At 33.8% G+C, this 18,398-nt stretch overlaps 1 protein-coding gene across 2 annotated transcripts in view; it reads right to left on the bottom strand.

Moving 5' to 3' along the window:
• The window catches only part of side (sidestep), an 869,165-nt gene that overhangs the window by 482,264 nt on the left and 368,503 nt on the right, over positions 1-18,398 (bottom strand). For both annotated transcript variants that reach the window (XM_069825478.1, XM_069825479.1), the window contains 2 exons: positions 17,788-17,898; positions 14,325-14,528 (listed from right to left, as the gene is read on the bottom strand). In XM_069825478.1, coding sequence (XP_069681579.1) covers positions 14,325-14,528; positions 17,788-17,898 — 315 coding nt within the window. The remainder of the gene's footprint in view (positions 1-14,324; positions 14,529-17,787; positions 17,899-18,398) is intronic.

The raw sequence follows: 18,398 nt of genomic DNA, 5'->3' as shown, positions 1-18,398 counted from the left end.
AAAAATTAAGAAATAAATATTTATGAAGAAAGAGAAACCAAATATGTGGCGAGGAAAAACAAGACAGGGAATGAAGAAACAATTAATAGAAAAAGAAAAAGAAGGCCGAGAAATAAATAAATATGTAATAGCAACAGGGAAAAGAATGATTAGGAAAAAAAAAAAAACAAAAAAAAAGAAAGAGAAGTATATAGGTTCGCTTCCACTAAGCGGAATCCAACCGAATCGAAACGAGGCGTCTGCTCCCGCTCACATCTAGTGGAATGGAATTGAACAAATTCGACAAGGAATGAAAAAAACAATTAATAGTAACACGAAAAATAAGGCTGAGAAATGAATAAGTAATAGACACAGGGAAAATAATAATAATAATAATAATAATAATAATAATAATAATAATAACAATAATAATAATAATAATAATAATAATAATAATAATAAGGGAAAAGGAAAAAAAAAAGAAACAAACAAACAACAAATACAAATACTAGTATATAGGTCCGTTTCCACTAAGCGGAATCGAACCGAAACGAAACGTCTGCTGCCGCTAACATCTAGTGGAATCGATCGAATCGAACAGAAACGAACCGAATCGATACATGTTGCAGTTTTAAATAGATCTCATCATAGCTTTAGCACGATTATATTAATAGGCGGAAAGAGCAGAAATAAATATTCAAAACAAGAAAAGGAAATACCTAATGGATTCAAGAATTTTTTTTTTAGCTAGATATACATATGGAGAATTTTCCACTTATTTATCTATCTTCTGAGAGGTGAAAGAAAATTATAATCTTTTGCATTTCTTTGGATTTTAATTCCTACATGATTCTTCCATAAATTAACCCATTTAGCTTCACACATTATCACGAAGTATTACGGAATACTTCTGTGTTTTGTCTTACAAGAAATAGAAGAATGCAAGAAAAATAAACAAAAATTTGGAACAAGGAGAAGGATATTGATGAAAGAAAGTTGGTAAAACAAATAGAAGAATTCAAGAAAAATTAACAAAAATTTGGAACAAAGAGAAGAAGGATATTGAAGAAAGAAAATTGGTGCAACACATAGAAGAACACAAAAAAAATAAACAAGAATTTGGAACAAGGAGAAGAAGAATACTGAAGAAAGAAAATTGGTGCAACAAATAGAAGAATACAAAAAATAAACAAAAATTTGGAACAAGGAGAAGAAGGATATTGAAGAAAGAAAATTGATGCAACAAATAGAAGAATACAAAAAATAAACAAAAATTTGTAACAAGAAGAAGAAGGATATTGAAGAAAGAGAGTTGGTATAACAAATAGAAGAATGCAAGAAAAATAAACAAAAATTTGGGTCAAGGAGAAGAAGAATAATGAAGAAAGAAAATTGGTACAACAAACAGAAGAATACAAAAAATAAACAAGAATCTGGAACAGGGAGAAGAAGGATGTTGAAGAAAGAAAGTTGGTACAACAAATAGAAGAATGCAAGAAAAATAAACAAAAATTTGGAACAAGGAGAAGAAGAATAATGAAGAAAGAAAATTGGTACAACAAATAGAAGAATACAAACAATAAACAAGAATCTGGAACAGGGAGAAGAAGGATGTTGAAGAAAGAAAGTTGATACAACAAATAGAAGAATGCAAGAAAAATAAACAAAAATTTGGGTCAAGGAGAAGAAGAATAATGAAGAAAGAAAATTAGTACAACATACAGAAGAATACAAAAAATAAACAAGAATCTGGAACAAGGAGAAGAAGGATGTTGAAGAAAGAAAGTTGGTACAACAATGAATAGAAGAATGCAAGAAAAATACACAAAAATTTGGAACTAGGAGAAGAAGGATAATGAAGAAAGAAAATTGGTACAACAAATAGAAGAATACAAAAAAATAAACAAAAATTTGGAACAAGGAGAAAATGGATATTTAAGAAAGAAAGTTGATACAACAAATAGAAGAATGCAATAAAAAGAAACAAAAATTTGGAAAAAGGAGAAGAAGGATAATGAAGAAAGAAAGTTGGTACAACAAATAGAAGAATGCAAGAAAAATAAACAATAATTTGGAACAAGAAGGATAATGAAGAAAGAAAGTTGGTACAACAAATAGAAGAATGCAAGAAAAATAAACAATAATTTGGAACAAGGAGAAGAAGGATAATGAAGAAAGAAAGTTGGTACAACAAATAGAAGAATGCAAGAAAAATAAACAAAAAATTGGAACAAGGAGAGAAAGGATAATGAAGTTAGAAAGTTGGTACAACAAATAGAAGAATGCAAGAAAAATAAACAAAAATTTGGAACAAGGAGAATAAGGATAATGAAGAAAGAAAGTTGATACAACAAATAGAAGAATGCAAGAAAAATAAACAATAATTTGGAACAAGGAGAAGAAGGATAATGAAGTTAGAAAGTTGGTACAACAAATAGAAGAATGCACGAAAAATAAACAAAAATTTGGAACTAGGAGAAGAAGAATAATGAAGAAAGAAAATTGGTACAACAAATACAAGAATACAAAAAAATAGGAGAAGAAGAAATAGAAGAATAATGAAAATATTAACAGAAAATATTCGCAAGAAAAAGTAGGATATGGAATAACAGGCAAGAAGAATAAGAACAAGATATGATAGGAAAAAATGGGAAGAGAAGGATGATAAGAAGGTATGGAATAAGAAATAGAAATAACAAAGTAAGGATAATGTAGAGAGAAACAGAAAATAGTACCAAGGAAAGGAAAAGAAGTAAAGGTTCAAGCAACAGAAAGAAGAAAAAGATAATTGAGACAAAAATAGTGAGGAAAAGTATAAGAAAGAAAGGCAAAAAGAAAGTATGAGCGTAGGATGAGCAGGCTGTCGAGTATGCGAGTCGGTAGTGAGTGAACTGTACGTGGATAGGTTCTTAAATCTCAGCCCCATAATAATAAGCAAATTATCTACACGTTCGATATACTGGGCCAATAATGAACTTTAAAATTACCGTACTGAGTCCACGTAAATTGCAGACTAAAAGCTTTGTAAATCCTGTTACCTGGTGTTTACTATGCCTCTCCACCAGCAACTTACTGAGAATTTTAAATTCCGGTAATGTAAAAACACCGATCACTTCTTTTAATTGCATGGCACACATAGTTACATTAAATGCTTCTATTTTTAAGTCCATTAACTGAACATTCTTTCACTGAATCTAAAAGCTGCTTAATAGTTTAAAACAGTTTAGAGCAACCGTGAAACCTGTTGAAAAAGAAATGGATCCAAGTTCTAAAGTATCTTAAATAGGAAACATCGTGTTATGGTCGAAACTATAAGAAAAATATTAATATATCGCTCGGCGCGTATTCAACGGTCAATAAAGTGTGAAAATCATAATTAGAAACTCATTTAGGATCTGCATATTTGTTTCTCGTCGATATGATAAACAGGATTTTCTTAATGGACACTCTGCACCATATCAATTCCTCCCCTTTATAATTCCAATGTTGTTAGCTCTTGAATTAGGAACCTAGAACGACGTAAATCAAGTCTGATAAACGTTACACAGTCCAGGAATAAATATGTCAAAAAAGAATCCAGTGAAAATCAGTTCATTCAAAACTCACATAAAAATTATATCTTTATAAATTTATAGGCCTACTTAATATTTCAGACAGAAAACAAAAACAGAAGAATGGAGCAGAATACAAAACGATGAGTATGTGTTCGCCGTTCAACCAACACCACGAAGAGTGTTTTGCAGAAAATGCTTTAGAATGTTCCCAGTTTCTTGTGAGGTAGAATTATTCAGTTGCATTAAGGTTCCTGGGTGTGCCATGAAGACTCATTCTTTAAGAAAACCCCACAAACTAAAAGCTGACCGTATTGAAATCTGGAGTTCGTGGAGGCCATACCCTTGGAAAGTGACTACAGATGACACCGTCGCCAAAATTATTTTACGGAGATATAGATATGGTGCGATGAGCTATCTTGTATGAAGATTATGTTTTCCAAGTTGTGATGCCTAAGTATAAGTGTTAAATGTTCTGTAGCATATTTAGTAGTGTACTATTGTTGTCTTCTACGAAAAAATAAGAACTGAGAAGTGAAGCCATACCGTGCAGTGACATTCAAATTATGAAGACCGTGTTGGATTAAAATCTAGGATCATTTTCAGGCCAAATTATACAATTACGTGCATTAAGTTCACTATTAAGAAAGAAACACACGTGTGTGTGTGTGCGTGCGTGCGAGTACTCTCCCCTTGTGTATCAGAAGAGACTCCTCCTCATTGTTAAGTTTATCGGAAATGACGTGAGAATTTTCACGGCAACTGAATTCGTGTTTCCATTAGTAAATTTGTGTCTATTTGTGTCTATTATGTAGGTTAAATATATAAAATTTACATATCATAAATGTGTGAAAATATATGCCATTTTAATGACACAACATGTGAAAATATATGCCATTTTAATGACACAACAATGTTTTTCAACTAACTGTACCACTTTTGTTACGGAAGGTAGTAATTTTTTTTCGGCCAGAGTATGTAGTAATGCAGACATAAAAATTCTGCATTATACTGAGTGTTCAGTTCAAAGTGTGTCATGGCTCGCTGTATGACGTCATTTGGCTAGTCGATGAGCCTAGAGAATTCGATCTTCCTACACTTCCGCAAAGGCGAATTACCTATGTGGTAGACAAGTTGCGTGGCATTCTGAAGAGTACGTACCGATACGTACAGTAACGCTGGTAGTGGCAGGAATGTGAACTGTTTAGAAATACGTAGTCTACTGAGGTGAGTTTTTTTTTCTTACTGTCGGGATATGGGGAGAGAGTCAAAACGATTGCTTACGTATTTGTTGACATTAACTTCGACGGTCAACATGGACACGGAGCATTTGATTTATGTTGTGGAATGTTGCCGTACGCAACCGATGATAACAAATACCCTGCGTACGACTTGCCCGAGCAAAACACAGTTCGAAAGAGGTTATGGTAGCACACAGACCGTACAGACCGCCATCTGTTGCTACGACGTTCAAGTTATACCGTACACGTTCTCAAGTTCAGATTGAACGCCTTAAATATAGGCAACTTCTCTGACATAAAAGCTGAAACTCGCTTCAAATCGCTGACTTACAACAGTGACGTCATGACACATTTTGAAGTGAACACCCAGTATTATGCTGCTTCGTGTAATTTTGAATGCAGTATTCTTCACGTCTTTTACTTGGCGACCGGAAAGAAAAATACTTCCCCACCTCTTTGCCTGTCGTTCAAGTATAAATTTACGTCTTTAGAAAATAACGAGCAAATCCGTCTGTTGCTATGTACCTATTTCCTTTCTGTACAGAGTGTGAAAGCCTATTTCCCCCCTGGGAGCTTTCCCTAAACGAATAAAATTGTAAAAAACAAGTCATTTTAATTTCACTGGTTGTGCGGGTATCAAGAGTCGGGCCGCTAGTATACAGACCAAGTCTTGTCAGCGCATTATTAGGCCGGTCCCTGGAGAAAGTTGCGATGGAGGGGGTAAATAACGACGTTCGCTAACTCAATTTCTTGGGACTACGTACAGAATGGAAGTGGGGAGTTAGAGGGTGGCTCGGCTCGTCCATTCGGTACCTCCACTCCCAGGTGACCCGGGCGCCGCCAAAACACTTTCCTCTCCCTTTCTCATTCTTGCTACATCAGAGCCCAAGGCAAAGCAAGAATTAAGCCCGTGTTCTAATTTGTTCCTTTTTTTCATTCCCGCTAGAGCGTTGCTAGCGCCTTACTTTCTTCTGTTTCCGTCTAAAATATCTTAACGGAAGGAACTCATGTAATCAGAATTACTTTACAGAATTACTTGTGCAATTGTAACGCGTAATCCTATATTGCGACAGAATTGACATTTCGATTACTTTGAAAATTACACAACTAACAGAAAATGTACAGACATCTGCAATCACATACGCGAAAAAGAAATAGCGAACACGCACTTCATTATTTTATCTATCGACAAATATCAAGACACTTCCTGTTTGTACATTTATCGTATCTTCTTTTGACTTTGAATCAGAGGTGTATTTCTAATCAAAAAAGTGCCCTGGTTCTGGATTTCGGTAGTACCGGTAGTAGTTGTCTTCCCCGTCGCCGTCGCCATCATCATCATCATCATCATCGTCATCATCATTATCATCATCATCATCTCTGCAGTAATAATTATGGAATGAGAGACGACAGTGCCTGAGTGCAAATTCTTATGGGGAGGCAAGCACCTCAACAAATTTGGTGCATATAACTACATTATGGTACAAGATACACGTGACGTCATCAATTTTTCAAATAGCACTACATACTTTAATCATGTTTCAGTGATTACACACATTAAGACGAGTTCAAAAATGTATCACCTTCCCAATTAATAACAACAAAGTGCAAAATGAATGTCATCAGAATGTGCCGTTTGTTTTGCCGTGAGAGTACTGATTAAGAAATAAACGCTGGCGGATGTCATATTTTTATAACTTAACTAATCTCATCTAAACTGTCACAAAAATATTAGCTTGACATGAGCTGATGAAAGCCTTTCATTTTGAAATAATTATTGTTGGCTGAGGAAAACAACTAATTTTGATAGAGTTTCCTGTTTTAAGTATCTGGGTTCCACGGTGAAAGACAATAATGATGTTATGACTGATATAAAAGAGAAGATTCCAGCTGGGAATCGAGGTCTTTGGGCATTGAATAAAACTATGAAGTCCAGGTGTATCTCAAGAAAAGCTAAAATACGAATATATAAAAGTATTATTAAACCAATAGTAGTATATGGAAGTGAAATCTGGACTCTATCTGAAAGGGCAATAAAGATCTTAAATGCCTGGGAAAGGAAAGTATTACGGAAAATCTTTGGGCCTACTTATGAGCAAGGGTTTTGGCGAATCAAAACAAATGCTGAGTTATATGAATTATATAAAGATATCAACATTGTTGTTGACATAAAACTCAGAAGGTTAGAGTGGCTGGGACACGTAGTCAGGATGGAGAACAATCGCACACCCAAAGCTCTACTAGATGCATTGCCAGTAGGAAGAAGGAAATTCGGACGACCTAAATTGAGATGACTGGATGACGTTCAGGCTGACCTAACAAAAGTTGGAATTAGAAGATGGAGAACACGAGCATTAGATAGGAGTGATTGGTCGGATGTTCTGAGGGAGGTTAAGGCTAAACTACAAGGGCCGTGATGATGATGATGATGATGATGATGATGATGATGATGATGATGATGATGATGATGGTGAGGAAAACACTATATCAATTATGTTATATGATTCGTGATTTCTCTTCTTCGTTATATCTGTGGACTCCTCACTCTATTTTTCATAACGCATTCACAGTCACAGCCCAATGAGCATCCGTACTAAAACTGTGTTACTGAAACAAAAGCTAATCTGATACTACAGGTAGACATACTGTACAGCCCTGTCGCGCTCCCCTCCAAGGCGATTTACTTCCTTCAGGTAGGGGAATAGAAAGTGCACATCGCACAAGACGACTGCACAATGTGCAGGGTTTTGACATGCCTGACATATAGGCTAAACATCCATTAAATGACGGGCAGAGGGATGAGAAAAGATTCCATGTCTCACAATAAAAAAAAATTACTAACAATTGACTCTTTTTTTCATCCACATAATAAGCCTCTTGCTACTGAACAGGAGCGAGTAGTGTTTGAAACTCATTGTTTATATCCTTCTAAAATTGCTTGCCGCTGATAAAACAGCAAAGGCTATTCCTCATAACATTCTCAAAGTATTTAATATTAATTAATATTCGCCTATGCCTAACTAAACAGTCGAAATTTGGTTTTTGTCTACCTAGATTGGTAAAATTGCATACTGTGCTTCGTACGAACCCGCATGACATCTCTGATCTACAGCATTTCTTCGTGAGTCAGTGTTAAATATTATATTAAATAATTTAGTCGGTTTCGCTGAGTTATAAAGTCACAGTTGTGTAGGAGATAATTGGTGACAATGGGTTATATGTAAATATACAAAATAATTGTTGAAAAACATCATATTCATATACAGGTAATTTTTAATGCAATGGTACACATAATTTCAGAATTTTAACATGGAACGTATTATAGTGAACTAATGATGCCTAATAATATTTATCAAATAGATCAATTATTTTATAAACTTTCATAAGGTTATGATACTGAGATATATTACTAAAATACTTTCTCCCTTAAAATATGGTCTGATGTGAATCCATAGACTAGCGTTTCTCAAACTATGGTCCGCGGACCACCTGTGGTCCTCGAGGTCTACCCTTGTGGTCCTTCAAAAAAGACAAAAGAAAAAATAAAATTCAAACGAATTGCGTATGACATTATAGCTTGAAATCTCAGACTTTGGAAATGACACATGGCAATCGAATTTGACTTTTTCTCCCAGTACTGACATTTTATGAAATTATTACCCTACCCGTCTATAGACTTCCCATTCTACTCTCAGCAACAAAAGAGGGATTTAAAGCACTATACACGTGGTGTTTCTCGACATATGTTCCCTGCACATCTGGCGCCGCGCCTGTAACCCAACCAGCAACCACCCTAATTCATAACAGAGGATCAAAATACCCAACTTTAATTCAATTTTAAAATGTAAGTATACTGGTATTAAAATATACTACGAAAATGATAAATTTGCTTTCCAAGGGAACAAGACTAAGGTGGTCCGCGGAACTGTTCTGACTTAAAAAAGTGGTCCCCACTTCAAAAAACGTTTGAGAAACGCTGCCATAGACTACAGCCGGGTTTGGGTATCGTCAATTACATGCTCTCAACAACGACACTCTATCACAGATGGCTTTATGATTTGAATCTAATGGTTTCTTGCTTAATCAAGAAAAAACTATCAACATAACTTTCAGCCTAAATTATCTAATAAATAAGGACAACAGACTCAACTACACAAAATTTCTAGGACTTTATATAGACTCCAGTTTAACATGGGATAAGCACGTCGAATACATATGCACAAAGTTATCAAGAGTTTTATATTTGCTAAAGAAATTAACGACTTGCGTGTCTCAAAATTATTTAAGATGTGCCTACTTTTCTTTCTTTCAGTCGATAACCCGATATGTCCTAATTTTCTGGGGAAATGGAACCAAAATTGGAAGTGTCTTGATTTTACAAAAGAAAGCCATTAGAATTTTATGTAAATCAAACTATCTGGAACATTGTCGTCCACTTTTGAAACACGGATTTTAACAATCTTAAATTTGTATATGTATGATCTAGTACTTTACACTCGACAAAATATCGACAATTACTCATTAGTGGCCAATATACATGATCATGAAATTAGAAATAGTGAACAAATTAATATTCTATATTGTAGATTATAATTATCGGGATGAAATTACATAATAAGCTCCCAAGTCAATATTATAAATTACCAATCAATAGCTTCAAAACTAGATTATACAATTGGTTATTAAATAATCCTTTTTATTCTGTTGCTGAGTTTTTCAACACAAATTTGTATGAAAATGTATTTTAATAAATAAGTTTAATTGCAGTTTAGTTAGTTTTCCTTAATTTAAAAGTTTCAAATTATTTCATGTTTTCATTACATTACTTACATTTTATTGTTTCTTTTATTAGTGTTTTTTTTAATTTATTTATATGTTTTTCAATGTATGTCTAATGGCCAAATAAATTGAATTGAATTGAATATAAAATTACGGTCAGCAATAACGACTAAGTAAAATATTATTGTAAGGCTAAATTAGAATATGGGACTTATATAACCACGAAATTCAAGAACCACAGTTTCACCGTAAATCTTTTAAACCTGATGATAAATAGATATCGGAAATCCCTCCTCCAAACGTACGTCTTCAAAGTAGACGGAGAGATGAAAGACTTGGTAATGACGTGTACAAAACGGACCATCTGGGACGTGTATAACCTAACTTTTACAACCTTCACAACATGCCTCATACGACCAAAAGACAATAAACCAGCCGGTTTCATGGCCTACTGCGCATAACAATGTTGATGCAGATCTCTCATCTCCCCTGGCTCTTACGTATTTTTTCCACTGATTGGTGTTCTTTCACAAGCGAGGAAAATAAAGACTGTTCTCTGACTGAGACATGCTACAAGTTTTCAACGTGAAAATGTTTTTAAGTTTGCAAAACAGAAAAGCAATATCACTAAATATTTTTCACATTAAAGAGGATTTCTTTTGCAAAGAACAACAAGAACTTTATATATGTTTCGTTCCTGTTAGACGTAAAGCAGTCATTTAGCATCTTTGTGTCACTGTAGGAATATTTTCTACGCTTTTCTTCCCCTAAATAATTCCTGTTTGACAGAAAAATTCCAATTCAAAGGGCTCTCCTTGCCTTGGTATGATTTTTTCTTCCACATATTGCTTCCCTATTGAACATGGGCTGCTATTCTTGTCTCTTTATTAGTTTGGGTTCTTATTGTCAACTTGTCCGTGCATAGACTTCTTTTCTTTCTACCTCCCCTCAATTCTCCTTTTAGTATTTCGTATTGTGACGTTCACAGTCATCTTAGAAATCTTCTCTTTCTCCAGCCCCCCTTATTTCTTTTGTTTGGCTTTCGTTTGAGTGGACAATGCGAAGTTCTTGCGTCGTTACCCTTAGCAACAAAACCTCTTTCTTCTAATGGCTTTAGTTAGCTATGTGGCCGTAACATCGTAGCGCCACCTGTACGTTCCTTATTATTTCCCATAAGAGAAAACATTCTCTTGTAAAATAGGTTATTTTGAATATAGACTACATGTCACCACGTGTTTTATAAAATGAAGCAGGTTTGCTGTGCCCTGTGTGAAGCAAAGTTTGGACAAACACTGACAGAGATGGAAGTACAAGCAGGAAACCCGTTGATACTGGCGTTCTGAGGACAGGGAAATGTAAGACCAGTTCTGTACAAGAAGTACCCTATATTAAATACCAGAAGCGACTACTAATCCCCATTTCAGTTTGGTTGATAGGCCTTCCCCTCTACTCACACTCTTTACCATCCGTGAAGGGGAAGATGCTACTGTCTATCTTATTAACGTTTGACTAATGCACTTTGAACATAGTGAAAATTCTTATTATTGAAAACGTTTACCGGTAATCTGGATTTCGAAAATCTATACTAAGCGTTTATATTTCATTTCATTGTTGTTTATATCAACTGGCACATTCAAAAGCTACCGACAGCAGATGATAAATGTTTTCTTCACTGCTAGTTGCTACTCTACAGCATACGACGGAACAATCTGCATTGTGTCACTCCATCCTGACTTCACAATACAAACTAGCATCCCTTTATTTAATTACAGACGTGGACAAATTATTAACAAAATTGACGATTTTTATGTTTATTCTCGTATTTACAAAATTTGACTTTTCAATTTAGACTACAGTTGACAATTTTGCATATTTCTATCATTACAGTAGATAGAAATATGCAAAATGTCAAATGTAGGCTATTCTAAATTGAAGAGTCAAATTTTGTAAAATATAGACTATTATATAATGAAATCTTCAATTTTGCTAATAATTTGTAAATATGCAAAAATGTCAACTGCAGTCTAAAGTGAAGGGTCAAATTTTGTAAAAATATACAATAAAAAATCTCCAGTTTTGCTAATAATTTGGAAATATCCAAAATGTCATCTGTAGTGCAAATTGAAGAGTCGAATTTTGTAAAAACATACAACAAATCTTCACTTTTGATAATAATTTGTAAATATGCAAAAATATCAATTGTAGTCTAAATTGAAGAGTGAAATTTTGTAAAAATATACATACAAATCTTCGATTTTTCTAATAATTTGGAAATACGCAAAGATGTCAACTGTAGTCTAAATTGAAGAATCACATTTTGTAAAAATATATAATAAAAATCTCCAATTTTGCTAATAATTTGTCCACGTCTGTATTAGTTGAAAATTTTGTAAAAACGACACTGAAATATACTGAAACATGTAATTGTCAAACATCTGTGTCACTGTATTTTATATCCACTTGTGTACTTTATTTAATATTTTATTTTCTTGTGTGTACAACATGGGGGGTGCAGGTATAAGAGGTAACAGCTACCGGTCTGTTATACTGACGGACTCAGGGCAAGTAGAAGGGGAGAGAAATGCCTTCGCATCCTCTCAACTTGTATGAAATGTCGTTTAGCCTGTAGTGCAAAAATATGAAGAGTATAGAGATGGCGGACAGATAGATATTTACCTAAGAGCTGTAGTGTACACATTGAAATTCAGTCCGGGCGAGAACATTGAAGAAACTGATAGTGAAGACGATCACAAATAACCTGTGCTTATGCCACAAAAATAAAATGCAGTATTAATATTTTGTCTTCTTTCATTCTGACCGAAGAAATTAGTTACCGATTTCAGTGACCCAGATGATTAACAGAAAAATTGTGACCCAAATATGCTGAGTTACTTAAAACTTCTGAACAATATCCAGTAGGCCTAACTGAAATAAAACTTTTAGCGAAAAACGTTACCCAAATGTCCGAGACCAATACATCTGTGACCTATACATTTAATTACCGAAAGATTTGACTTACACTTTAAGACAAGATACTGAAATGTCCCTCATTCTATCCACACGTTTTGTTTTATGGTGGAACACTTTAACTAAAGTTTATTGTGTCAGTGAATTTTTGTAATTTCGTATTGCCAATTTTAGATAATCAATTCTTTAGGGTTGTCTTCATGTACGTCTATTTCCAAAAATTCTGATAGCGGAGTGCGAAGGAAATTAAATGTTGTAAATAAATAATTTGTATAATATAATATTAATATTATATAATAAATTGTATAACTTTTCAAGTCCTTGCGTTGTAGCTGTTTCAGAAAATTCTGATGCATACCTCTCTTATCAAGTTTTGCAATCCACGGTTTAACCCACGGGCACTTCTTTTTCTGTTTATTTTTCAGTAAAATGCTTTTGTAAATTTGAACTAAATATAGCTAAGCAAGCATGATACTATTCTTCATTCATGTTGTTATAAACTTAACGCGTAATTATTAGTATCAACAAATCATAAACTCAACGCGTAAATATTAGTATCAACAAATCATAAACTCAACGCGTAAATATTAGTATCAACAAATCATAAACTCAACGCGTAAATATTAGTATCAACAAATCATAAACTCAACGCGTAAATATTAGTATCAACAAATCATAAACTTAACGCGTAAATATTAGTATCAACAAATCATAAACTCAACGCGTAAATATTAGTATCAACAAATCATAAACTCAACGCGTAAATATTAGTATCAACAAATCATAAAATTAACGCGTAAATATTAGTATCAACAAATCATAAAATTAACGCGTAAATATTAGTATCAACAAATCATAAACTCAACGCGTAATTATTAGTATCAACAAATCATAAACTCAACGCGTAAATATTAGTATCAACAAATCATAAACTCAACGCGTAAATATTAGTATCAACAAATCATAAACTCAACGCGTAAATATTAGTATCAACAAATCATAAACTCAACGCGTAAATATTAGTATCAACAAATCATAAACTCAACGCGTAAATATTAGTATCAACAAATCATAAACTCAACGCGTAAATATTAGTATCAACAAATCATAAACTCAACGCGTAAATATTAGTATCAACAAATCATAAACTCAACGCGTAAATATTAGTATCAACAAATCATAAACTCAACGCGTAAATATTAGTATCAACAAATCATAAACTCAACGCGTAAATATTAGTATCAACAAATCATAAAATTAACGCGTAAATATTTGTATCAACAAATCCTCGGAACACGTTTTAACTGTTTTGGAACAAGTCTTAGGTGAGCTTTTGTTCTTAATTTTAGGTTATCTTTGATAAAATATTTTACGACAAATTTTATAGTGTAATATACCCCAAATCCTATTTTTCATGAAAGATCTTTGATAAAATATTTTATCATATTCTTTGTTTTCTCTCGTTGCCAAACTTTCAGAACGGCCCCGAGGTTCACTCAGCCTCCTATAAAATTGAGTACCGGGTCTTTCCCGGGGGTAAAAGGCGGTCAGAGCGTGGTGCCGACCACACCATCTCATTCTAGTGCCGAGGTCATGGAAAGCATGGGGCTCTACCTCCATGCCCCCCAAGTGCCTTCATGGCATGTTACGGGGATACCTTTACCTTTGTCAAAGAACTTTGATAGTGTAATAGCAGCCTAACATAATGTTGAAATTATGGAAGTAAACGAAGAAGGATAATTTGTAAACTGTGTGTGTGCGTGTGTGTATGCAGTAAAACAATAAGCTTTTGTTCACCAGTACTTACAATATACGTCCAGCGCAGCATCCTTCACTACAGGCGGTGAGAGGTCAGACGATCTGGCTTGGCACTGAAGATACGCGTTGAGCAACAACCTCGTCACCCCTTTGACGTACAGTCGATTGATTGTGTATCTTTCGGACGACGTTTCGGATTCGCTGTCAAGCAGACGACCATTATGCCACCATGTCACTTCTGGCGGTGGTCGGCCTGGAAATAAAAGCAATGATGCAAATAACGCATTTTTCCATAGAATTTTATATACAAAAACTGATGGAAATGTATATTAATAACTTGTTATTTAGTTTAAAATCAGATATATATCGTCGTTGCTCCTGCAATAACTCCTATGTGCAAAATATAAAATTGTTCAGGAGGAAGAAAATAGTACATTATGCAACGAGCCTATAATGGTAGTAATTAAGACGCGAGTATATTTATGAAACGAGCGCAAGCGAGTTTCATAATTTTTATACAAGCGTCTTAATTACCATTATAGACAAGTTTCATACGACTTTTTATGCTCGACCATATTTCTAACTTGAAATGATTCATAAGTATTCATGTTATTCTTATCTGACTGGGGAGTGGAACTGACCTTGTGCAATATCTCGTAAATTGTGAGATGTGCGCAGACGCGAAAGTAATGATTTTTTCCGAGAATCAAATGTCATTGACCTTGATATAATTTAGAGACTAAAATAAATATTAATCTTCACATAACCTGGAAATTGATTTAGACATTGAAAAACGAGATGACAAATTGAATTTATATGAATATTATTTACAATTAACGCTAATTATTATAGTAACAGAACATAACCTTCTGCGACAGTATTGGATTTCCAGCCTCCATGACGTTTCGCTAGTTGTCTTTCGATTGCATATCCGAGAATAATCGATACTTGCCCTTTCATATTGCTACAATGGTGTTTTCTGATTGGTGGAACACCTGAACTGTAATGAATAGGTGTACTTTAATGAGGTCCATTAAAGGGCTGCTACCAGGTGTATAATTACTACTTTTCGGCATGGTCAAGCGTAAACACCTTTATTCATTGTATAGCAGTAGTACGTAGGAGGCTGTGAATTCTTAAATTTTCGAAAGAAAGAAATATAATTAGATATAGGAGATTTTATTATTTTCTGTATTACTATTTAAGTTATTTAATAGAGCAAAACTCTGAAAATCGATAAATATGTCACATAGGAGTTATTGCTGGAACAATGACGATATACACTTAAGAATTAGCCTAAATAGTCCTTAATTACAGTAACATACATAGAAGTAACACAAGAACAATAAAAAAACAGATCAAAGATATACAAGAAGAAAACTAGGATTGTGGTGGTAGTGCTGTAAAAAAATATATAACCATACAGAGAAGCTGAAGTAGAAAAGAAAATGAAAGTGAAGATTATGACGAAAAAGTAAATGATCCTGAAGGAAAAGATAAAGAGGTAATTTTAGACACCATAGAGAAGATAGTGATAGTGAAGTAATTGAACATATTTAAGATACCAATGATGAAGTATGTGAAAATGATGATTGTACTGATGATGATGATAATGATGATGATGACAATGATGATGATGATGATGATGATGATGATGAATTGAACATGATGTAGAAATTGATGATGAATAAAGTGAAAATGATGAAGTTACTGAGGATGAAGTCAATGAAATGGTAAAATCACTAATAATAACTAAGTCAAAATGAAGATATTTATAAGGTATGTAAGTAAAAATGATGAAGATGTCGGAAGGCGTGGTGATTAAATTGTTAAATGATGAAACAAAACATAATCTTTAATTTGGTAATAATGGGAAAGAAGATTAACAAAATGATGAAGTACGTAATAATTGAAGGATGCTGAGCCATAGTGGGCCAAGCACCATTTATTAAGAACGGAGAAAGCAAGGGTTAAAGTTAAATGAATCCCATAGTTTAACGAAGATTTACATATCATTTAGTTTTAATGTGTATATTTTATTTTACTTGCTATATGTTTCCATTCAATTATGGTAATAACTTCATTTTAACCCTTGTTATCTACGGTTTTAGTAAATGGCGCTTGGCCCACTATGGTTCTGAACCCTTCAATTATGTCGACTTTGAGTTTGATGAAATAAGGGAAGGAGATGGTGGAGTTAGTAAAGTTAGTCACTGTTTCAAATAATTCAATTCATACACATTACATTACAATTAATTGCTGATATAGATATATATATATATATATATATATATATATATATATATATATATAATGAAACTAACATCTGTGCATTCTTATTATCCTTAATTTCTGTAAATAGATTTACAAAACCTCTAATGGCAATTACATTAATATTCTCATTATATAAATATATTTTAGATTTTATATATATGTATTTTTTCTCCTTGCAACAAAGTTCTAGTACAGGGAGTTATATCTGAAATCTTGATTTGCATAATACACGTCACTGTTCGTTAACAGAAAACCACAATTTAAGTCACACGGAGTTAGTGTGCACTCGAAGTTGGTTGCTTGACGGTTGTCAGCCCACTTTGAGGTCTGTGGATATAGAGGGAAAAATTGGATCGGTGTCGGTTAGAGTTCCCGGGTAGCTCAGTGGTAGAGCGTTGGTACGTTAAACCAAAGGTCCCGGATTCGATACCCCGCTCCGGAACAATTTTTCCCTCGAAATTATTCAAATCAACTTTACAGGGAGTTATACCTGAAATCTTGATTTGCATAGTTCTAGTAAGCTTATATTAAATTAATTTCCATCATTTTACTAGCTATCTCAAATCTCAAATTAATTATAATTGATTCAATTAAATTAGCTCATAAATTAAGTTACTACTTTATATATTTTAGGTTTATCTAAACTTAAATAAATATGTAGTCTACTAGTCGTTAAAACTTAAATGAAGAATATTGCTGGAGAACCTTTTAAGTGTAGTGTAATTATTCGTAATTTAAATACTTGTCTGTATTGTATTGATTAAGGTTGGTTGAGTGGAAGAGAAGGCCTTATGGCCTTAACTCTGCCAGCGAAAATAAAACATTATTATTATTATTATTATTATTATTATTACATTATTATTATTATTAATTAGAAAATTGCATATGAACAAGAAATATTGCTTTATAAATTACAAAAAAGCCATTTATTAGTAAGAAACCCCTTGAAATCACAAAATAGGCAACATAAAATTTGACCCTATCACATTGATTTACTCCAAATCACATTTATATCTATGCAAATAATGATTTACTTCCACAGAGTGAAAAGCATTTTGGCAAACATCCGGGCTCTAAAGACATCTATTAGGTAAATCAGCTCCAAAAGATATGTCACATAACGTAATTATTCACAATTCTCCGTATTCTATTCGATGAGACAGCAAATTCTGAGTTAATGTAATGATCCTACAGAACAAGAATACGAGGTCAGACGCTTGGGCTGACCTCAGACTCACCTCCCGTCACATGGCACGACAGGGCTAGATCGTAACCCTCGAAGAACGGACCGGCCACGCCCGTTACCTCTTTGCCTTTATCGTCGTAAATCATTGGCTCAGAAGGCGGAACTGTAAAACAAGAGAAGAGAAACAGTTAAAATGCATATTGTCCTGCAACATACTGTGCTCAATATATTTACTTCTACTGAATTATTGCTCTACGTACAGCAGCGACATCCCTTTATGATATACGAGAGTGTATACGCATATATAAAGAAACAACACATTCCTTTCCTCGTAACTGGAACACGTTACGCAATGGAGTTAAACAATCTTTGCTAGTTACATTATTTTAACACATGCTGCATTTAAATGACACTGAAGTATAGGATTTAATTGAATTGATTGAATTGAATTGAAAGGGAAGTGGTAGGAGAAATTTAAAAGGTACGCAAAACGCGTCCTTGCAAGGGGTTCGGGGCTGAAAGAAACTAAATATGTGAGCTCCAAGCCTGTTGGCCACTTGTCTCACTCCGGGTTACGCTGCTCCGCTGAAGGAGCTCTAGAAACTTTTGAAGGGGAAAACCGAAAATGAACGTAACCTCTTAGGTACCACATACGCGAGGGGA

This window comes from Periplaneta americana, chromosome 5, assembly GCF_040183065.1.
Source record: "Periplaneta americana isolate PAMFEO1 chromosome 5, P.americana_PAMFEO1_priV1, whole genome shotgun sequence".
Lineage (NCBI taxonomy): Eukaryota > Metazoa > Arthropoda > Insecta > Blattodea > Blattidae > Periplaneta > Periplaneta americana.
Note: the sequence above shows the minus strand (reverse complement) of the source record. Positions and strands in the feature narration are given on the sequence as shown.